This window comes from Carcharhinus amblyrhynchos, chromosome 33, assembly GCF_965287045.1.
Source record: "Carcharhinus amblyrhynchos chromosome 33, sCarAmb.v2.hapA, whole genome shotgun sequence".
In the NCBI taxonomy this organism is placed as follows: Eukaryota; Metazoa; Chordata; class Chondrichthyes; order Carcharhiniformes; family Carcharhinidae; genus Carcharhinus; species Carcharhinus amblyrhynchos.
The window spans coordinates 2,529,260-2,553,543 of NC_137356.1; the positions used below are offsets into that span (position 1 = coordinate 2,529,260).

The 24,284-nt window shown below is 43.5% G+C and overlaps 1 protein-coding gene across 2 annotated transcripts in view; it reads right to left on the reverse strand.

Moving 5' to 3' along the window:
- The window catches only part of raver1 (ribonucleoprotein, PTB-binding 1), a 44,394-nt gene extending 30,410 nt beyond the window's left edge, over positions 1-13,984 (reverse strand). For both annotated transcript variants that reach the window (XM_080216340.1, XM_080216339.1), the window contains exons 1-2: positions 13,641-13,984; positions 1,744-1,810 (exon numbers count right to left, since the gene is read on the reverse strand). In XM_080216340.1, coding sequence (XP_080072466.1) covers positions 1,744-1,810; positions 13,641-13,979 — 406 coding nt within the window. In that variant the 5' untranslated portion in view covers positions 13,980-13,984. The remainder of the gene's footprint in view (positions 1-1,743; positions 1,811-13,640) is intronic.
- Positions 13,985-24,284: the final 10,300 nt, after the last annotated feature.

Here is a 24,284-nt window from a genome sequence, read left to right on the forward strand (position 1 = left end):
CACTGATTGCAGCAACAAAACAGCAACTTGCATTTCGTAAAGTAAGTCATCCCCAATGCACTTCCCAGGAATGCAAAAATTGAGCCAAAAAACCCACAATGTTGTTAAAGAGGCAGGTTTTAAAGGAGTACCTTAAAGGAGGAGAGGTTTAGGGAGGAAATTCCAGAGTTAGGGCTACGGCAGAGTGAAGAAAGATCATGAGGAGGAGGAATAGGCCATTTGGCCCATCAAGCCTGCCTTGCACCCCCTCTCCCATAGCCCTCCACTCCCCATTCTATCAAAAACCTGTCCAAGGAAAAGGAGAGTGCAGAATGGGCCAGAATTGAGGAATGCAGAAACCTCAGAGCTATAGAAGGTCACAGAGCAAGGGAAAGGGTTGCACATTTATCTGTAATGAGCAAAGTTAGCATCACCTCAGGCCATTGTGCTTTGAACGGTTCAGCAAACATTCCCCACTTGGTTACCAAGCTTCTCATTTCACTTCAGTTATTCTCATTAGAGATGTGTAACAGGTATAACTGAATGACACAGTCACCGCAAATGCTACTTATCCAGTTGTTTGGCACAGTCCTTAAAGAAGCTGGTGGATCAGTCAGTTCTTTTATTTGGAACAAGAAGCCACCTTATTTAAAACTAGCCAAGCTGCGGTTGCCTGGTTCTAAAGAAGGGTTTGGGATGTCAAACATTAAGATGCACTGGTTAGCTTCACACCTTTGATTTATACGTGAATGGGTTAAGGGAGACACTTCCTGCACATGGCTCAACTTCCGTTCTCTTTCTTGTTCAGGGTGATCCAGATTTCCTACCAGGTCTTAGAGAGTATGGTTTCACTATCCCAAGGGATAGAGGTCTCTGTAGACATACCTCGCATTGAGTTAATATTTCTCTACACCCTAGCTATGACTGTAACATTACATTCTCCACTCTCTGCTTTCCTTCTCTATGTACAGTATGCTGTCTATAGCGTGCAAGAAACAATACTTTTCACCATATGCTAATACATGTGACAATAATAATACAAATCAAAAGCACATACTTGAAGCCTACCATTTTGGAGAGAACACATTAGCTCCCTAATCCAGTGTGTTCCCAAGCTGGTTCACTATCCCTTTAACTCTCTGCCAAACTGGTTCAATAACCCTTTGGCCATTTCCTCCTTAGCCACAGACTGCAGCACCTTGCAAATGCAAGGTAAATTTCCCCCTACTTAGAGGGGGTACGTAGTTGTAGCTTACTACTTAGCTTGGAAAGGGTGCAAAATTGCAAAGAGGAATGAATAATGGGGGTAGATTGCAGAGGTTTAACCACAACACTCTGGAAGAGGAGGGTTTAGCTGAAACCTCTGAAAATTGACAAAATGTGGAAAAAGAAAACTCCACACAATGAAAATAGAACCAAACAGGCGGAAATTATTGACGGGGAAATATAAACAAAATATCAGGAGAAACCAAGAATGAGAATATTTCAAAATAATTGTCCGAGAAAACTAGGGGCACAAAACTAGACCCCTTTTATTGAAGAATGAGAGGTTTACTACACCAGTGTTCAGCCTTTTCCCATCACATTTGAATCAACACCCTGAAATAATCAGCCAGAGATATTTCACATTGGAAACTGCATCTCATTATAATGCTGGAGATCAAAGCATGTATTCATTATTTTATACACAAGTCAAACAGTTTTAGCTGAGTCTTCTTGAAAAGTAAGCAGCGTGGGACATTACTGAGAGCAAGGGACACTCACCTGTTCCTTTGTACTTGTCCACAAAGCAGTATTTTAGATCATACTCGCTCAGCAGTTCATAAACTTCCTGCAAGACAAGGCAAATTGATTTTGATGAGGGATTTTAGTGGGATTAAAAGTTAAGATTGAACTTTCTAGGTTGAATAATTGCTGGTATACAATCTGTCCAGATTTAATCAGAATTCCATCTATTCTTTGGACCAAAAATTGGCAAATGTACAGAAACAACTCACATCAATCCACTTACAAAAATGTGAAGAGCTCCTTCAGACAAAGAATCTACAACATAGTTCAGCAGCTATTTGGCATCTTGGCTCTGTGCTAACTCTGACTGAAGCATTCCATCATCTTTCAGTTGAATTCCCACTTAAAATGATACAATAGCTTGGAGCTCAATAGCTGATTATGGCAAAGCATCGTGTGCTCCTGTAACCTTGAGATAACATTATTAGTTCTTCCTTTGCTCATTTTGTGATCAGTTGAAATCATTATTAATGATTCACCTATCAGTAGGAAGACAATCTTGCAGTACTCACCTACTTTCAAAACCTGACTGGGTTAACCTAGTCTTGAGTGTTAAAATTGGTGATATAAAGCTCAGCCATGATAACAGTGGTTTTGTTACTGGATTAGTAAACCAGAGGCTAGATTAACAAACTCCTAAATTTTTACCTATTTTCTTGTCTGTTTTGTTCCTTCCACAAGTCCAGGCATTCAGATTGAGAGACATTTGTACAGGAGGCATATGATCACCAGAACAAGCTCACCATTTTGGTGACAAGAATTGAATTCAATGAACATTAATCAGGGATAATGGTGAACAATTAATCTATCGGCTCGATGTCTCAATCCATCCAAACACTCATATCGTCGCGGGAAGCAAATCTGCCGTCCTTACCCAGTCTGGCTGAGACGTGACTCCAGACCAACAGGGTTGTGGTTAACTCTAACTAGCCTCAAACGTTGAGCAAGCCCCTACACAGCTCATCAACTTCTCAGGGGCAATTAAGAATGGGTAATAAATGCCAGTCTTTCCACACCCCTGAAAGAACAGACTGCAACCAACAAAAGCAATCCAATAGCTCGTGCCTACTTCTGCATTGTACCCATAAATAAAACAGAGTCCCTGCCCTGATCAAACGTTTCTACATCTATATTTTAATAGTTCAATGAACTGAACCAGTGAGTAAGAGAGCTACATAGACTAAGAATATCCTAGATTCATGGAAGCGTATATCATAGCAGGAGGGGATCAGGTTTGTTGATGATGCCTTTGTGGTCAAATAGCCAATTACTATACCTATAAAGAATGGCTAGCCCGATTTGATTCTGGTGATTATTCAGCTCCTGTACAAACGATTTTCAATCTGAATTCCAGGGTTTACGCAAAGGAGGAAAACAGACAAGGAAACTGATAAGAATTTAGAAGTTTGTTAATCAAATGAAATTGGCGCTGAGGTGTCTCCTTCTGGCACACACTCAGATTTCCCTCATCGTAGGACAGCATCTGATCACTTCCAGCAATCGCCCACTGAGAAAGAACACAATAATACACAGCTGCTCTGTCAACCACAAAGAGCAATGACATCGCTGCAGCAATTTGACTGTCTCTCACCTGGACAACAAGTTTGAGCAGACATGTCACTGAAACATGTAAATACAAGTTGTTCTACTTCATTTAAAACAAACAGAGAATGAACCCCAAGTTATTTATAAGCTCACAGGGACACACAAATGAGGAGCAGGCCATCCGACCCTGAACCTGCACTGTCATTCCACAAGATCTTGATTTATTAGTTTGTGTTTGGAGTCCCTCATTCCGACCTACCCTTAGTAACCTTTGATTCCATTGCCGAACAAAAATATATCTGCTTTCATTTTAAAATCAGTGACTCCACTTCCACTTCCTTCTGAGGCAGAAAATTCCAAAGTCACACAACTCAAAAAAAATCCTCACCTCTATCCCACAAGAATGATCCCAAACTATAAAAACAGTGACTCCTAGTTCTGGACTCACCCACAAGAAGAAACATGCTTTCAACATCCACCTTGTAAATGCCATTCAGAATCTTATCTACTGCAGTCAAATCATCCCTCACTCTTCTAAACTTCACTGGAAACAAGTCCAGTCTTCTCAACCTTTGCTAAGGCAACCCACACATTCCAGCTATCAATCTAATAAAAACCCTCTGACCTACCTCCAATTTATTTACATCTTTCTTTAAATAAGGAGGCCAGAACTGCACACAGTATTTGAGATGTGGTCACACCAATGTCCAATGAAACTAAGTAAGAGGTCTCACAGCACCAGATTAAAGCCCAATAAGCTTATTTGGAACCACGCTCCTTCATCAGGTTGCTCCATCACCTGATGAAGAAGCCCCGTTTCTAAAGCTGATGATTCCAAGTAAACCTGTTGGAACTCGAACCCAGTGTAATGAGACTGCTTATTATTCCCATCCCAATCCAACGCTGGCATCTCCACATCCTGCGTAACTAAAGGATCACATCTTTTATGTTCATATCCTTTCATAATAAAGGATAGCATTTTATGAGCCTTCTTGACTATTTGCTGCAGCGACACACTTAACATTATGCAGGAAAACAACTCACCCCCTCAGCATTCTGCAGCTCTTCTTCATTTCAATTATTCTGCTTATTCATGTTTCCTGCCCAAGTGGACAACTTCACACTTTCCCATGTGATTTCCCTGTCAGAAAACCGTGTAGATTCTTCCCAATCACAATGACCTTGTCTAAGTGACCAGCTAGGACCCCCTTAATGATCAGTTCTTCCCCATAACAGACATCAAGCTAACTGGCCTATAGTTTCCTGTTTTCTGCCTCCCTCTCTTCTTGAATGGAAGGTCATATTTGCTACTTTGCAGTCTGATAGAACCTTTCCAAAATCCCTCTTAAGATTCAAGAGTGAAGTCCATCAGGACCCAGAGACTTGAGAACCCACAGCTCAATACCTCTTCCCTAGTGTTAGTAAGTTCACCAAGTTCCTCTCTCCCTCCTGATTTACTGCTATCCTCTACGGTGATGACAGAAGCAGGACATCTGTCCATTTCATCCTTTCCTTGTTATCCACCATCAACCCCTGACTTTAGGAAGAACCACTCACTTGATTCTTTTTCTGTTTAAATACCTTTGCGATCAGTTTTTACATTCCGAGCTCTCTTCCTCTTGTGCTCTAATTTATTTCTCCTTTTTTATCCATTTCTGCTGTTCTTTATATGTTGACCAATCTGATCTACCACTTGTCTTTGCACAGTTATGTGTTTTCCTCAAGTTGGATATTTTCCTGAACTTCCCTGCTTAACTGTAGGTGGTGGCTCCTCCTTTTAGAGTTATTCTTTGTAGTACAAACACACTTATTCTGAAATACTCCTTTAAATGTTTGCCACTGCTTCTCTACTGGTCTCTCCCCTAACCTCGAGTCTAGTACACTTCACCTAGTTCAGCTTTCACACTCACATTGTGACCCTTATTAAAGTTTAAAAACTAGCCTTAGACCCACTTTTCTCCCTTTCAACCTGAATCATATTGTGGTTGCTGATACCGAGGGGTTTCTTCACTCTGGGGTCATTAATTAATCTTCTAGAACACTAATTCTAAAAGAACCTGCACTCTGATTGGTTCCAGAACAGGCTTTTCTAAGAAAGAGTCGCAAAAGCATTTGATGAATCCCTCATCTGAACTATCAATGCTCATCTGACTTTTCCAGTTAATAAGCAGGTTAAAGTCACCCGTGATTATTGCTGTTCCTTTATTGCAAGCAGCCAATATCTCTTGCATATTTTGTCCTACATTGTGCTTCTTCACTTCAATCCACAAAACCTTCTCAGTGGGACCAAATCCTGAGAATTTTCTTCAATTATTTTTTCAATTTTGTGGCAAGATGCCACTGTTTCAAGAATCACAGAATCCCTGACAGGTCAGAAACAGGCCACTTGACCCATTCTGTCTGTACTGATTCACTGGCAGGCAATCTTAGCTACGGCCTATCCCTGTAACATCACATATTTACCCCAATAATTCCTCTGACCTATATGTCTTGGGACACAAAGGGGAAATTCACCACGGCTAATCAACCTAACTTGCACACCTCTGGAATGTGGGAGGAAACCAGAGCACCTGGAGGAAACCCATGCGGACAAGTGAAGAACATGCAAACGAATGACTGCATCAATCTAAATCCAGTTTACTCAGTCTATCTGGTTCAGTAGAAATATTCAAATAAAATACAATTTCCAGCTTATGGTGCATGTAAGGCAAAATGCTTTCAGTCATTAGTAACCAGATATTTATTTCCCACCCCCATAATGTACTTCCCTCTCTTGGTGCTAACTCAGCTTTTACAGGCAGTGGCAGCTCTCTTGCACACAGCAAATGCTTGAGTGAAGGGAAATATTACATCAAACAGGATCTGGCCTTACTTAGCCAACCTCCAATGCACAGTTACTTGACAGTGATTGAAAACTAGAAGCTTTCTGCTCCCTTCCACAGAACCATTATCTCACTCCCTGCTTTGCTTGGGGTCAGCTGGAATTATAGAACCCCTACAGTACAGGAGGCAGCCATTCAGCCTATTGAGTCTGCGCCAACAACAATCCCACCCAGGTCCTATCCCCCATAACACCTAATATTGACCCTGCTAATCCCCCTGGCACTGAGGGGAAATTTGGAATGGCCAGTCAACTTAACCTACATATCTTTGGACTGGAGCTTTTATTCAATCGAAAAACATATTATGCCGAGGGGCAGCATGGTAGCACAGTGTTAGCACTGCTGCCTCAGCACCTGAGATCCGGTTCAATTTCAGCCTTGGGTGACTGAGGAGTCTGCACGTTCTGCATGAGTTTCCTCCGGATGCTCCAGTTTCCTCCCAAAGTCCAAAGACGTGCGTGCTATATTGTCCCTTCGTGTCAGGGAGATTAGTAAGGTAAATACACGGGACCACAGGGATGAGGTCTGGGTGGGATTGTCGTCTGTGCAGGCTTGGTAGGCCAAATTTTGTGAATTTTTCCTTTACATCTCCCTCATTATTTTCTCTCCTTTAAGCTATCGTGTTGTGTTTCACTGCAATACACTGCCTTCATGTCAGTTGCACGTCATGTCGAAATGTGTCAGTTGTACATCTTAAGCATCTTTTTCTGGCGAAACATTAACCAACATTCATCTTGTTTGCCCTACCCTGTTTATCAAGTGTGGATGATACCAGCATGAGCTGAGTGTGGGTTCTGCACTGGAGGGATTCTATGAAACCAAAGTACCCGGAAGAAACCCATGCCACCTTCTTCCATTGGGAAAAAGATACAAAAGATATAAAAGTCTGAGGACACGTACCAACTGACTCAAGAATAGCTTCTTTCCTGCTGCCATCAGACTCGTGAATGGACCTACCTCGCATTAAGTTGATTCTTTCTCTACACCTTAGCTATGATTGTAACACCACATTCTGCAGTCTCCTTTCCTTCTCTATGAACAGTATGTTTTGTATAGAGCACAAGAAACAATACTTTTCACTGTATATGTGACAATAATAAATAAAATCAGGAACCTGAGTCCCTGGCGCAATGAGGCAGCAGAGCTAATTCCTCTGCTGCTTTAATAACTTAAGACAGTCCCATCTTAGGAGCTTTCTTTCTTTGTTTAACTGAAAACTACTCCAGAAAGTTTGTTCACCCTCCTCCTTTCCGTCTTCCTGGGGATGGGTGCTGGCGCGAGAAAGGAAGCTCACGCTGATATCATCTGTACTTGATAAACAGGGCAGGGCAAATGAGATACATATTGGTTAATCTTTAGCCAGAACAAGATGCTTATTTAAGATGTACAACCGACACATTTTTCAACATCATATGCAGTGTATTGCAGTGAAACACAACACGATATCTTAAAGGGGAGAAAACAATGAGGGGGATGTAGAGGAAAAAATTCACAACTGTAACTAAGGAAACAAGCAATGATTGTTAAAGGAGAAAGGGTTCAGGGAAAAACTGCTAAATCTCATGTCTCAACACTCAGGTGTTTCCTGCTTCATGGTGATGGCTGTTTTCTTTGAATCAGACCAGGAAATGGTAAGAACGTCCTGATATAACCCACAATAAACTGCTGCAAAACCAGACCCTCTTCCGACAGAGCATCCAGGTAGAATTATCACCTTCTTTTAAACTTGCCCCAAGGATCTTTCAAAGCAGAGCTACTAAAATCAACGTGCTTTCAATTCCAAAAGTCTAAAGTTCCAACATAGGTTTACGACATTGCAACAAGTGGGCTGTTGATGAGGAAAGCCTGGACAGACTGGGCTCGTTTCCACTGAAGTTTCAAAGTGAGGGGTGACTTGATTGAAGGAAGATCCTGTTCAATATCAACAGGTGGACATGAGAAAGATGTTTCTTCTTAGAAGTCAGTCCAGAACAAGGACGTACGATTTTAAAATCAGGGGCCACTCTTTTAGGACAGAAACGAGGAGACTTTTTTCTCCGAGAACTGTGTGACTTTGGAATTCTGCCTCAGGTGGAGGTGGAAGCAAGATCACTGAATATCTTTAAGGCAGAGGTAGACAGATTCTTGTTAGGTTAGAGAGTCAAAGGTTATTGGGTAGATGGGAATTAGAAACACAAACAGACCAGTCATGATCTTACTGAATGGTGGGGCAGGTTCAAGGGGGTGAATGGCTTACTTCTGCTCCTATTTTGTATGTTTTTATAACTGTCAAATCTATCATCGATGCTGATTCTCAGTCAAGTACTTAACATTAACACAATCATCCATTACAATGAGGAACAGCGAACAAACGTAAAAAGTTTATTTATTAGTCACAAGTAAGCCTTACATTAACATTGCAACTAAGTTACCGTAAACTTCCCCTAGTCATCACACCTTGACGCCTATTCGGGTCAATGCACCTAACCAGCACATCTTTTAGACTGTGGGAGGACAGGTGAGCACTCGGAGGAAACCCTCGCAGGCACAGGGAAAACGTACAAACTCCACACAAACAGTGACCCAATCTGGGAATTGAACCCGGGTCCATGGCACTGTGAGGCAGCTGTACAAACCACCGTGCATACAGAAGTTTAAAGGAAATGTTGGTGTTTTAATGGGGAAAACAGATTCCACTGCAGTAAGAATTAATAAAAAAATCAGTGTGTTCACATGAAACAAGTTTATTAATTTCAATTAGAAAATCATCAATCTGAGCTCATGAGCTCTGTGAAATCAGGAATATTTCTACAAGTTTTCTCATGCCTCATGAATACACACTGAATTAATATCAAATTTGAACTTTGCTTTTACAAAGATGACATCCCCCATCTTGCCAGACTCTACACTATATCCAGTCAACTGTGTCGAAGCTTCCAATTCATGTTTGTCTTTACTCCAAGCTTACTGAGTCAGCCAGTCACTTCTTCCAACTGTCATCATCCACTTGACAATATCCAGTGATGTCCAGACTGTCTGATAACTGATGTGACATTTACACATGGTGGCACAGTGGTTAGCACTGCTGCCTCACAGCATCACAGACCTGGGTTTGATTCCTGACTTGGGCCACTGTGAGGAGTTTGCACAATCTCCCCGTGTCTGTGTGGGTTTCCTCCGAGTGCTCCAGTTTCCTCCCACTCTCCAAAGACATGCAGGTTAGGTGGATCAGCCATTGTAAATGTGCGGGATTATGGGGCGGGGGGCTGGTGCTGCTGTTCAGTGAAATGCTATTTCGGAGTCATTGCAGGCTCGATGGGCTGAATGGCCTCCTGCACTGTAGAGATTCTACGGTTTCAGTGGAAGACCTGAATCATAGCATTAGAAACACCAGAGTTGTTGGTAAGAGTACAAACAGTTCGCCAAAGTAATACTGCCTGTAACCTTCTGGGATCTTAGTTTAAATGTATTCTGATCTGCTGACACCAAACTCATGAAAAGCTGTAAATGGAAAGAAGTTTTAATGCTGGCGCACAGTTCACTGCACTCAGGAATTCTATACATTCTCAGTCAGCGATAGTAAAGATTTCTAGTACTGTAGTAGCTGAGACTGGAACCTAATCTCATGTGAATGGGATGGGGAAGTGGGGTAATCCCAATGTGGTTAATATTAAGATACCTAGTTGAAAAATCTCACCTGGCCTCACTGGACAATAAAACTCGGGTCTAGAGACACTGACTTTCAAAGCACAAAAACAAATCAAATAACAACTGCGAAGGAAGATTAGTATCTGTTGGGAAGATAATAAATGGGCTAGAATTGCAAGCTCAGCTAAAGTGTATTTGTGCTTCTCGACAAGATCCTAAAATAGACTTTAAAGCAACATAAACAGCATTGCCATTTATTTGCTTCTCCAAAGTATTTGTACACACTGAAAAAACACAGAACTTCCCGACATAATAAAATACATCATTGTGCAGAGGAATGTCAAGAGTGGAAACTCCAAATTTAATGGTAAATATTCACTGGCATCAAAAAAAATGTACAATCAAAGCTTCAATTGTGATTTTCATCTTGAAAGCATTTAAGTCAAATTAGTTAAATGTGATTTGCCCTTAGTAAATCTGTGCTTGGCTTTCCCTAATTCAAACATAAGTCCAGGTAGCTTATCTTGTGCGGCACCTTTTCAAACTTATCGTTTGATAAGGTGCCGCACAAGAGGTTATTACAGAAGGTTAGGGGGCATGGAGTTGGGGGTAGGGTGTTAGCGTGGATAGGAGATTGGCTGTCAAATAGGAGGCAGAGAGTGGGGGTCAATTGGTGCTATTCGGATTGGCGGTTGGTGACTAGTGGAGTGCCCCAGGGATCGGTGCCGGGGCCTCAGCTATTTACCATTTATATAGATGATCTGGAGGAGGGAACCGAGTGTACAGTGTCGAAATTTGCTGATGACACCAAGATTGGTGGAACAGCAAATCGTGCGGAGGGTGTGGAGAGTCTGCAGAAGGATCTAGATAGGCTGGGCGAATGGGCCAGGAAATGGCAAATGAAATTTAATGTTGGCAAGTGTGAAGTTGTCCACTTTGGTAGGAATAATGGTAGGAAGGACTGTTACTTACATGGCGAAAAACTGCAGCATGCAGCGGTGCAGAGGGACCTCAGGGTCCTTGTGCATGAGTCGCAAAAACCCAGCTTGCAGGTGGTCAGGAAGGCAAATGGGATGCTGGCCTTCATAGCGAGGGGGACTGAATATAAAAGTAGGGAGGTCTTGCTGCAACTGTTTAGGGCACTGGTGAGGCTGCAGCTGGAGTACTGTGTGCAGTTTTGGTCACCGCACTTACACAAGGATATTTTGGCCTTGGAGGGAAGTGCAGAGGAGGTTTACTAGGCTGATACTGGAGTTGAGGGGGTTGAACTATGAGAAAAGGCTGAATAAACTAGGCTTGTACTCGTTAGAGTTTAGAAGAATGAGGGGAGATCTCATTGAGACATACAAGATGATGAATGGGATGGATAGGATAGAGGTGGAGAGGCTCTTCCCACTCAGAAAGGACAGTAGGACTAGAGGGCACAGCCTCAAGATAAGGGGGGGCAGTTTAGAACGGAGTTGAGGAGGAACTTCTTCACTCAAAGGGTGGTGAATTTCTGGAATTCTCTGCCTGTTGAAGTGGTGGAGGCTGCCTCGCTAAATATATTTAAGACGCGGGTTGATAGGTTTTTGATAGGCAAGGGTTATGGGGAGAAAGCGGGAAAGTGGAACTGAGCCACGACAGATCAGCCATGATCTTATTGAATGGCGGGGCAGGCTCGAAGGGCTAGATGGCCTACTCCTGCTCCTATTTCTTATGTTAATTTTGTTCTAGATTACTGTTTCTAGAATCTTTGTCATCAGAGGTTAATCAAGATCTTAGAAACATAGAAAATAAGGGCAGGAAGAGGCTATTCAGCCCCTCAAGCCTGCTCTGCCATTCATTATGATCATGGTGAATCATCCCCCCTCTCCCCATATCCTTTGATCCCCTCCACCTCAAGAACTACAACTGCTTCTTGAAAACATGCAACTACTTTGATTGTGAATTCCACTGGCCTCAACTACTTTGATTGTGAATTCCACTGGCTGTCTATTCTCTGGGTGAAGAAAGTCTACCCCATAACCTCTGAAATTCCGGATTTTAATTGTTACAATTTTCTTTTTTTTAAGAAAAACGGGGAATATGGAGTTTCCTCCCACAGTCCGAAAGACTAGATGCACTGACCATGCTAAATTCTCCCACAGACGACCCGATCAAGCACTGGAATGGGGATTTTCACAGTAATTTTATTAGTGTTAATGTAAACGTACTTGTGATACTAATAAATAAACTTTAAACTTAAACTCAGACCATAGGAACAGAAAGTCATTCAGTCTGATCTACCAGTGAGACAGTAAGAAGTCTCACAACACCAGGTTAAATCCAACAGGTTTATTTGGGAGTAAACGCCACTAGTTTTCGGGGCTTTTCCCCTTCGTCAGGTGAGTGGGGAGTTCTGATCACAGAGTGTATAAAGGCACACAGTCAGTTTACAGAATACTGATTAGAATGCAAGTCTTTACAGCTAATCTAATTAGTCTGCTGTAAACTGACTGTGTGCCTTTATACGCTCTGTTGGTGATCAGAACTCCCCACTCACCTGATGAAGGGGAAAAGCCCCAAAGGTTAGTGGCGTTTGTTACCAAATAAACCTGTTGGACTTTAACCTGGTGTTGTGAGACTTCTTACTGTGTTTACCCCAGTCCAACGCCAGCATCTCCACGTCATGACTACTCACGAGACACAGGGAATCAAGAAAACAATCCATCAATACGAAGTCAACAATTGATCGGCCATCAATTGCTCTTTGAGGAAGAGAGTTTTAAATTTGTCATGCAAAAAGCAGACATTAAAATGCCCCCAGATGGGCAGCAGGGCAGGGGCACACTCTGAAATGCACCCCCAGATGGCAGGGGGGGGGGGGGGGGGGTGCACACTGAAATGCACCCCCAGATGGAGAGGGGGGGGGGTGCACACTGAAATGCACCCCCAGATGGGGGGGGGTGCACACTGAAATGCACCCCCAGATGGGGGGGGGGGGGTGCACACTGAAATGCACCCCCAGATGGGGGGGGGGGTGCACACTGAAATGCACCCCCAGATGGGGGGGGGGGTGCACACTGAAATGCACCCCCAGATGGGGGGGGGGTGCACGCTGAAATGCACCCCCAGATGGGGGGGGGGGGGTGCACACTGAAATGCACCCCCAGATGGGGGGGGGGGGGTGCACACTGAAATGCACCCCCAGATGGAGGGGGGGGGTGCACACTGAAATGCACCCCCAGATGGAGGGGGGGGGGGTGCACACTGAAATGCACCCCCAGATGGAGAGGGGGGGGTGCACACTGAAATGCACCCCCAGATGGAGAGGGGGGGGGGTGCACACTGAAATGCACCCCCAGATGGAGAGGGGGGGGGGTGCACACTGAAATGCACCCCCAGATGGAGGGGGGGGGGTTCACACTGAAATGCACGCCCAGATGGAGGGGGGGGGGTGCACACTGAAATGCACGCCCAGATGGAGGGGGGGGGTGCACACTGAAATGCACCCCCAGATGGAGAGGGGTGGGGGTGCACACTAAAATGCACCACCAGATTGAAGGGGGGGGGGGTTAACACTGAAACGCACCCCCAGATGGAGGGGTGCACACACTGAAATGCCCCCACATATGAGTCACACACTGAAATGCCCCTCCGGGGCGGGGGGCACACATTGCCAATCTGGGCAACAGCCACACTCCTGACTTTGATTGTCAACTGAGGCAGGGCGGAGCGCGCATGCGCAGTGCGGAGTGCCGGCCGCCGGCAGTAGGGCCTCGGGCCGCTTCCCCCTCACAGGCCGGACTCCCCGTCCCCGGCTCATTCCCCACCTCCACCCCGACCGCCCCTCTCTACCTGAGTGATGATGTCTGACGGCAGGTTCCTGATGATGATTTTGCGCCGGTTCCGGAACTCGCGGCGGCTCCGCTCCAGCCGCTGCTCCTTCTCGGCGGCCTCCAGCTTGACCAGCGTCTCCTCGGGAGTCCGCCGGCGCGGCGCTTCCTCCTCCTCGGCCTCCAGCCCGCCAGTGTTCCCGCCGCCCGCCTCCAGCCCCTCGGCCAACAGCCACTCCTCATCCTGCAGGAACTCCCCACCGCCTCCCTCCTCTTCCTCCTCCTCCCGCTGACTCTCCTCACTCTCGCCGTTCGCTCTCAGCTCACTCGCCGGCGGAGGGACGGAGACGGTGGTCGCCATCTTGAATTAGCAACAGGATCGCCCGCGCTGATTGGCCGCGCCACTTAAAGCGCCACGTGATCGGGCGCCGTGCCTACCCCGCAGCAAGACAGGGCCCGATTGGTGCAGCCAGCCAAGCATCACTTCCGATCTGGGCCAGTCTCGCGAGAGCTGCTGCTGGAGTTGCCCTGAGCACCTTTCATTCATTCACTGGGGCAGGGAGATGTCAGTGTTGGACTGGGGTAAACACAGTAAGAAGTCTCACAACATCAGGTTAAGGTCCAGCAGGTTTATTTGATAGTAAACTCACTGGCTTTTGAGGTGAAATAAGAGGGAAACCTCAAAAGCTAGTGAGTTTACTATCAAATAAATCGGTTGGACTTAAACCTGGATTTCTGTTCACAAACAGGGCATATAAAGACACAAACTCAATTTACAAAATAATGGTTGGAATGCAAGTTTTTACAGATAACCAAGTCTTAAAGGTACAGACAACGTGAGTGTAGAGAGCGTTAAGCACAGGTTAAAGAGATGTGTGTTGTCTCCATACAGGACAGTTAGTGGGATGTTGCAAGTCGTGGGGGTTACAGATAGTGTGACACAAACCCAAGATCCTGGTTGAGGCCGTCCAAAGATCAGAGGCCAAATGCCCGTGACTGTTGAAGTGTTCCCTAACAGGAAGAGAACACTCCTGCCTGGTGATTGTTGAGCGGTGTTCGTTCTTTCATTGTTGTAATGTCAGCATAGTCTCCCCAATGTACCAAGCCTCGGGACATCCTTTCCTGCAGCAGTCTTCTCAGAGTGAAGGACAGGAAATCCAGATCAGCCCCAAAACTGAACAATATGGACTCTGTTTACAGTACTTGGTTACATTATTTGGTTAAAATACTGGAATGGTTATGGTATATGGTTACATTACTTGGTAGTAAAGCACTTTGGGAAAATGTGAAGACATAAAAAGTGCTACAAAATACTGAACCTTTCTTCACAGCTTCACATGTGGATAGCATACACAACAAACTACTCTTTCTGCATAGCATGGTTGAGGTATTACAGAAAAGTTAGAATTGTGTCAATACTATGTAGTTTAGAGTTGTGAAGTGTGTTTATCTAAATACATAATAAAATGAGATGAAAATGTTCATCATTAAGCTCCTGGCTTACAAGCAAAAATCCATTAAAGAAAGTTATGCAAAGTTGATCTGAGGAATGGGATATTTGAATATAAAAGTAGGGAGGTCTTGCTGCGGCTATATAGGGCACTGGTGAGGCCGCAGCTGGAGTACTGTGTGCAGTTTTGGTCGCCGCACTTACGCAAGGATATTTTGGCCTAGGAGGGAGTGCAGAGGAGGTTTACTAGGCTGATGCTGGAGTTGAGGGGGTTGAGCTATGAGGAGAGGCTGAATAACCTAGGCTTGTACTCGTTAGAGTTTAGATGAGGGGAGATCTCATTGAGACGTATAAGATGATGAATGGGATGGATAGAATAGAGGTGGAGAGGCTCTTCCCGCTCAGAAAGGACAGTAGGACTAGAGGGCACAGCCTCAAGATAAGGGGGGGGGCAGTTTAGAACGGAGTTGAGGAGGAACTCCTTCACTCAAAGGGTGGTGAATCTCTGGAATTCTCTGCCCATTGAAGTGGTGGGGGCTGCCTCGCTAAATATATTTAAGACGCGGGTTGATAGGTTTTTGATAGGCAAGGGGATTAAGGGTTATGGGGAGAGGGCAGGAATGTGGAACTGAGCCACTTCAGATCAGCCATGATCTTATTGAATGGCGGGGCAGGCTCGAAGGGCTAGATGGCCTACTCCTGCTCCTATTTCTTATGTTCTTATGGGATGATGATCTGTGGGACTGCTTGGAGTCAGTGGACTGGTCAGTATTTAAAAACTCTGTGACCAGCCTGAACAAGTACACCACTACAGTAACTGACTTCATTAGTAAGTGAGTAGAAGACTGTCGCTCTGCAACTGGGTCCTGAACGTCCTAACCCACAGACCACAACAAGAGCCTTTTTCCTCGGATGGTGATGGCTAACACGAGGGGACATAGCTTTAAATTGAGGGGTGATAAATATAGGACAGATGTCAGAGGTAGGTTCTTTACTCAGAGGGTAGTAAGGGTGTGGAATGCCCTGCCTGCAGCAGTAGTGGAGTCGCCAACTTTAAGGGCATTCAAATGGTCATTGGATAGGCATATGGATAACATTGGAATAATTTAGGTTAGAGGGTCATTAGATTGATTCCATTGGTCGGCACTGCGCTGTAATTTTCTATGTTTTACAATCAGTAAGGATAGGCATCAGCACCTCCACGATCACCCTCAGCACCGATGGCCCACAAGGCTATGTCTGCAGCCTCCCACTATTTATACACCGAGGACTGTGCGGCCTAATTCGCCTCCAATTCAATTTTCAAGTTTGCTGATGACACCACCATAGTGGGTCGGATCTCAAATAAGGGCCCTTCACCATTCAATAAGATCATGGCTGATCTGATTGTGTTTTTAATTCCACTTTCCTGTCTGCACCTCATAACCCGAGACTCCTTGGCCTAACAAAAAAGTGATCAAATTCAGCCTTGAATACATTTAAAGACCCTGCCTCCACTATCTTCTCCACTTCCCTGGTACAGACTTTGCTGTGAGCACGAGGGGCCATCTTCATTGTGAGAGCTGAAAGTGTTCAAAGAGAAGGCCCACTCCACGACCTTCACAAGGGCAACTCGGGATGGGTAATAAAAGGCTGCCCGTACCTGCAAAGCCTCCAACCCCAGAATGTTTCTCATGAAATACATTTTCCACCAGGACTCATTCACGAGTGACAGAGAGAAGATCCAGAGTGATTAACCTCCTTACTCGATATGTGTTGAGACCAATTATGCTCAACTTGCCTGAGGTTAGTTAACCTCATGCAGACTGGAGATTAAACTCGATCTACTGCTTCACTCAGGTCCACATTCATGACCTCAGCCCTGGGTGGCATTAAAAAAGTTTTTGTTACACTCGTCACTGTCCTCCATCGGGCCAAGGTCAGGAGACAAACAAAAAAAAGCAGATAGAATCTCAGAACTATTACAGTTCAGGGGGACATTGACTGTCCAAATGAGCATTTACTAAGTGCTATTCCCGCGCCATCTCCCTGCAAGTTTGTTTCTTTTCAAATAATCTTGCAATTCCCTCTTAAAAGCCTCAATTGAACTTGTTTCCACTGTACTCTCGGGTTAGGCCCTGACCCCTCACTGTTTTACTCATGTCTTTTAAGGAAGGAAATCTGTCATCCTTACCTGGTCTGGCCTGCATGTGATTCCAGAGCCCACAGCAATGTTGGTGACTCTGAACTGTTCTCAGGCACTAGGGATGGGCAATAAATGCTGGCCAGGCAGCGATGCCCATGTCCCACGAATGATTAAAAAAGAAAACAATTATTTCTCTTTTTGCTTTTGTTATAATCCCAGTGATGTTAATACTGGATTAGAACCTGGATTTGATAAATAGTGATTTTTTTAAAAACAATGTGCATGGCTGTTACTGCACATTTTCACAGGGACCTGTTGAATATTAACAAAATAATAAAACGTATTAAGAAAGATAAACTATAATAAACTGGACAAAAAAGTTGGAACTCTTAACATGAGAAAATTATTCAAACTTGCACTATTTATTTTCTCCCAGCAATCCTTACAGACACAAAACCCAGTGAAGATTTACCACAGTTACAATTCCAAGGTTTCTTGCTTGGGTTAACTCCACTTCAAAGAGTTTTCTTCTGGAAAGACCCGAGCATTCAATACATGTTTTCTTCAGCTGGGATCTCTCCTGGAAACACCCAAGAAAATCTGAAATCTAAACTCATGATTGCTTTAACTTGAGAACAAATACACGAGTTCCTTAAACTCAGTTCCTTATTAAGCTCTTTTGCAGGATTTCATAATGAAATTCACTTTCTGATTTGCACACACTAACTGAGTGGCTTCCAGGCTTTCCTCAAAGCCTAACCTTTTCCTCAACACGGAACCCCCCAACACAGCCCCTGGGGTTTCTATTGAGCTTCAGTTACACAGCCAGCTCACAGCACACTTGCCGCTGGGAAGCTTTTTTCTAATTTTTTTTTAATACTGAGACTTGTTTCTGTCTTTGTCCTCCACCTGGATTGTCTTTTTGGAACCCCCTCCCCCCTTGTCCCCTATTGAGCACACTGTATCAAAACCAACTGGAAAATGACCGACACAAACTGACTGACCCTTGAACTGCAGAGGAATCTATCAACACACTGGCACCAGGTGCCACCCCTTGTCTCATGGCAAAAACTCCAGTAACAGCATTGGAACATGCTGTACATTTGTCTGTAACAATGTCCACAGAGACACACACAGGCACGACGAATTGAATGAACAACACATTTACCAATTACTTGAAATCTGTGCCCTTTCATTCTTGATCCCTGTCAACGGGAACAGTTTCTCCCACTCTACTCGTCCAGGCCCCTTAGAATTTTGAATATCTTTATCAAATCTCCACTTAACCTTTTTTTAAAGACAGAAAATAGTTCCCCAACTTCTCCAATCTATTTTCCACAACCCTGGAACCATTCTTGTGAACCTCTTCTGCAATCTCTCATCAGATTCTTCCTCAAATGCAGCCCGGAACAGTAAGCAATAATCCAATGAGGTCTAATCAGTGTCTTATACAAGTTCAACATAAATTCCATGCTTTTGTACTCAATACCTTGATTCATAAAGGCCACTTTATTAATCACACTCTCCATCTGTCCTGCCACCTTTAATGACCTGTAGAAATGTACACCCAGTTTACATTAGTACCCTTTATTTTATATTGCCTTCTGGTACTCTTCCTACCAAAATGAATCACTTCACATTTCTCCACACTGAACTTCACCTGTCACTCGTCCGCCCAATTCACCAACTTTTCTATGTCGTTTTGAAGTTTATAATGTCTCGAAGTTTTGTGTATCATCTGCAACTTTTGAAACTGCCCCAGTGCACCAAGGTCTAAATCATTAATACACATCAGGAAAAGGGTCCTAATACCAACTCCTGGTGAAATGACACAACAAACTTTCTTCCAGCATGAAAAACATCCATTAATCATTGCCGTATTCTGTCACAGTCAATTCTGTATTCATGTTGCTACTGTCCCTTTTATTCCATAAGTCACAACTTTTCTTACAAGTCTGTTGTGCGGCATTGTATTGAATGCTTTTAGAAGTCTAAATACACCACATCAACTTACTTCCCTCATCAATCCTCTGTTAACTCAAGAAACTTCAGCAAGTTAAACACAATTTTCTCTTAAGAAATCCATGCTGATTCTCCTTAAATAACTTGCATTTGCCCAAGTGGCTGTTTATTCGGTCATGAATTATAGTTTCTAGAAGTTTCCCCACCACAGAAGTCAAACTGACTGGCCTGTATTTGCTGGGCTTATCTTTATACCCCTTTTTTGAACACAGGTGTAGTGTTTGCAATTTGCCAGAGCTCACCACCCTTGAGTCCAAGAAAGATTGAAAAACCAGTGGCTCCACAATTCCCATTGTCATAAAAATAGTAACACGCTCAAAGAAAAAGCATGTAACTGTGCAAAGACAGGTCAGAGGATTGGACAGAATACAGAGAACAGCAAAGGATTACTAAAATATTGAGAAAAAAATTAAAGTCCAAGAGAAATCTAGCCAGACTACAGGAATACTGAGGTCTTGCTTCAATTGTATAGAAGCTCAGTTAGACTGCACCTGGAGCAGCTTTGGTCTCCTTGCCTCGGGCTATTGTTGCCATAGAGAGAGTGCAACTAAGGTTCACCAGACTTGTTCCTGAAAGAGAGGCTGAGCAAATTGAGCCTGGATTCTTCAGAGTTCTGTAGAATGAGAGGTGATCGCAATGAACCATACTAAGTATTGAAAGGAATAGGCAGGGTAGATGCAGGTAAGCTGTTTCCCTTGGTTGGAGAGTGTAGGACCAGAGAGCTCAAAGTTAGAGTAAGGGGGGGTGCCAGTTGGGACTGAGGTGAGAAATTTCTTTGTGAATCTTTGGAATTCTCTACCCCAGAGGGCTTGGAAGTTGAGCTGAGAACATTTAAAGCAGAAATTGATAGATTTCTGATTTAAAACAGAAAGAGTTTATAGAACATAGAACACTACAGCACAAACAGGCCCTTCGGCCCACAAGTTGCACCGATCATATCCCTACCTACCAGCCTATCTATAACCCTCAATCCCATTAAATCCCAAGTACTCATCCAGAAGTCTCTTAAAAGACCCCAATGAGTTCGCTTCTACCACCACCGACGGCAGCCAATTCCACTCACTCACCACCATCTGAGTGAAAAACTTACCCCTGACATCTCCTCTGTACCTGCTCCCCAGCACCTTAAACCTGTGTCCTCTCGTAGCGACCATTTCAGCCCTGGGAAATAGCCTCCGAGAATCCACCCTATTTATACCTCTCAACATCTTATAAACGTCTATCAGGTTGCCTCTCAACCTTCTCCAGGGAGGAGACCTAGCTCCTTCAACCTATCCTTATGGGGATACTGTGTGCGTAAAAGCCATTGGGGTGTCAAATCAGCCCTGATGATCCTGACTAGCAGACCAGGCTTGATAGGAATAGGAGGAGGCTATTCAACCTATGTTCTCACATTCCTATCCAGAAATATAACAACAGATAGCAAGGGTTTTATAAATATTTAAAGAAAAGACTTAACAAAATGAGCACTGGTCCCCTGGAAAGTAAGTCTGGAAAATTGATAATGGAGATGAATTGAACAGGTATTTTGTATCAGTCTTCACTGGAGACGATACAAGCAACATCCCAGAAGCAGATATAAACCAGGAAATGGATGGGAGGGAGGAACTTGGGAAAGTTAGTCACGAGAGAAATGGCACTGAACAAATTATTGGAGCTGTAGACTGATAAATCCCCTGGGCATGATAGACTTCATCCTACAGTCTTAAATGATGTATCCAGTGAGATAGTTAATGCATTGGTTTTAAGCTTCCAAAACTCTCCAGATTTGGGGAAGGTCCCATTAGATTGGAAGGTAGGAAATGTAGCTCCATTATTCAACAAGGAGGGAGACAGAAAGTGGGCAAGTCTAAGCCAGTTAGCTTAATATCTCTTGTAGGGAAAATGTTAGAAAGTATTAACAAATAACTTGTAGCAGGACATGTAGATAAACTGATGGTCATCAGGCGGAGTCAACATGGTTTTGTAAAAGGGAAATAATGTTGAACCAACTTGTTGGAGTTCTTTAAGGCAGTAACAATAAAGGGGAACCTGTGGATGTGCTGTACTTCCCAGAAGGCATTTGACAAAGTGCCGCATTAAAGGTTATTGCAAAAAAAAAGCTCATGTTATAGGAGGTAACATATTGGCATAGAAGATTGGCTTGCGAACAGGAAACAGTTGGCATAAGTGGCTCTTTTTCTAGTCAGCAGGATGTAAGGTGTGGTGTGCCACAGCGATCAGTGCTGGGATTTCAACAGCTTACAATTTACGTAAATGATTTGGATGAAGGCAAAGTTAACAAATTTGTTGATGACAGATAGGTAAGAAAGTAAGCTGTGAAGATGGCGTAAAAGGGCTACAAAAAGATATGGATAGATTAAGCGAACAAAGGTCTGGCAATCGCAGTAAAATGTGGGAAAAGGTGAAATTGTCCATTTTGGTAGGAAGAATAAACAGGTATGATGTGAGATTTGCTCCATGGTGCAGAGGGATCTGGGCATCCTAGTGCATGAATCACAAAAGGTGAGAAAGCAGGTGCAACAAATAATTAGGAAAACCAATCGAATCTTGTCATTTACTGCAAAGGGAATTTAACACAGGAGGGAGGTTATACTTCAGTTGTACAGGATACTAGTGAGAACACATGCAAAATACCATGTACAGTATTGGTCACTTTAGTTTAGGCTGTAAATACTTGGGAAGCAGTTCGAAGAAGGTTTACCAGACAAGCAGACAACCTACCCATTCCAGATATGAGGTATGAACAGACTAGGCTTGTATCCCCTGGAATTTGAATGATTAGGAGACAACTCGACTGAAACTTAAGATATTGAGGGGTCTTGAAGGATGGATGGGGAGAGGATGTTTCCTCTTGTGGGAGAATCTAGAACTTGGGGCCACCATTTAAAAGGCGTCACCCATTTAAAAATGGAGACAAGGTAAAATAATTTCTCTCAGAGGGACAAGTCTCTGGAACTCTCTTCCTGGAAAGGTGGTAGAAGCAGAGGCTTTGATTATTTTAAGGTACAGGTGGATAGATCCTTGGTAAGGAGGAGGTGACAGGTTATTGGGACAGGGCAGAATATAGATTTGTGGTTACTATCAGATCAGCTATGATCTTATTAGATAGTGCAGCAGGCTCAAGGGGCTGAATGGCCAACTCCTGCTCCTTGTTTGCATGTTCCCTCAGCATCCCTGGATGCATCTCATCTGGTCCTGGTGCTTTGTCCACTGTCATGTAACAGCTAGCCTATCCAATATTACCTCCTTATATTAATGACCTTTTTCATTGTGGCCTGGAGGGCATCTTATTGCTTGGTGGAGAATTTGCAAAGTGATCATTTAATACGTCAGCCAAGCACCCTGCCTGTAAATTTTTCTTTTGGCCTCTCATCAACTCTCCTCCTCCACCACATTTTTTTTTACTATTACCATACCTGTGGAAGTCTTTGGAATTTTCCTTTTTTGTTAGCTGCCAGTTTCTTCTCAGACTCTCTCTTTATTTCGCTTTTGTTTTTTTTTCACCTCCCCTCTGAACATTCAATATTCAGCCTGATTTTCAATTCTATTGCCTACCCACTGGAAACACGCTTTCTTTATGCTCATCTTAATTTGCCTTCCAGGGAGCTCTGAATTTGTTGGAGGGAATATGCCTTGACTTGTGCTTCAACTCGCTCTTCTCTGAAGGAAGTCCATTGTTCAGATACTGTTTTCCTGCCAACCTTGGACTCCAAATTATTCGACCCAGAACCGTTCTTATCCCCACTGAAGTTTTCTTCCCCCACCCCGAGTTAATTATTCTTATTTATCCTTACTAGGTCATTGTTCTTTTACAAAATATTCCAAAATCTGATGATACAATGATCCCCTGAATGTTCTCCCACTGACACTTGATCTGCTTAGCCCAACCCATTTCCAAGAAGCTGGTTTAGCAGAGCCTCCTTGTTAGCCTGAACACAAACTGCTGTAAAATAGACAACAGAATGAAGCAATTTACTGGTGTGGGAATACTGCACTCAAATAACAAAATAAAATATAAAATTGCAGGAAAAACCATGAACTTATTTCAAAAGCATAGCAAATAAATACTTACATGTAGTCCAGATAAAATGGATTTTTAATTTCAGATCCCAATTTCCCTTAATTATTGGGAACATAATTAATCTAAACAATGCTACCGTATCTGACAGTACAAGAATAAAAACTCACTCCACTTTAACACTCAATAGATTCAATGTTTGGCAATATATATGGAATCCCTTCCCCACTTGTGCAATTAAAATATACCTTTTAAACATTAAAAAAAATGAAATATAATCTCTTTCAAAAAGTACAAAGCATAGGTTCAAGATCAGGGGATTCTGGTGATATTAGTTTCACACAGGGTGGACAGGAAGCTCACAGTGTGGTGAGGAGATGCATACGTCACTAAAAAAACACTTCTCATATGTGAACTGACAAATTGTGTTGCAGGAATGAAGCACAGCGTCCATGGGCAGACAAAGGAAGGAGGACAAGTGTGAAACCTGCAAAGTCTTAACTAGGTTATCTCCTGGGAGGGAGGGACAGACACACATATACACACACATACACACACACACATACACACATGATGAGAGAGTAAACAATCAGGCTCAAGACAGCAAGTTCTTGCACTGTTAAGTTATGAATTTTCTCATTCAAAAGCATAACTGGCAAAACTCCTTTAATGCAATCCATCAAATGGAATTAATTTGACTGCATAAATAGGTGGTGCAGGGAAAGTTAGATGCAATTCCAGGAAGGGTGTAACAGATATAGGACTTAAGACAACACTGAATACACAGATTGACAGACACAGACAAATAATATTTTCAATCACATTCCAGGACAATTCAATCATTGTCACTGACCAGAAGATCAATGCTTTCTCGAAGACAGAAAAGTGGTTCAGACAAAGATTTAATCTTGCCCGATCCTGTTTAGAAAGTGCAAATACGTAAAGATCAATAAGAGTGACAGAGACACACACACCAGGAATCCAAGTCAGAGGAAGCTCTCCCCATCACTGTGAACTTATAAGAATGATACGACTTCACCAGTAAGCT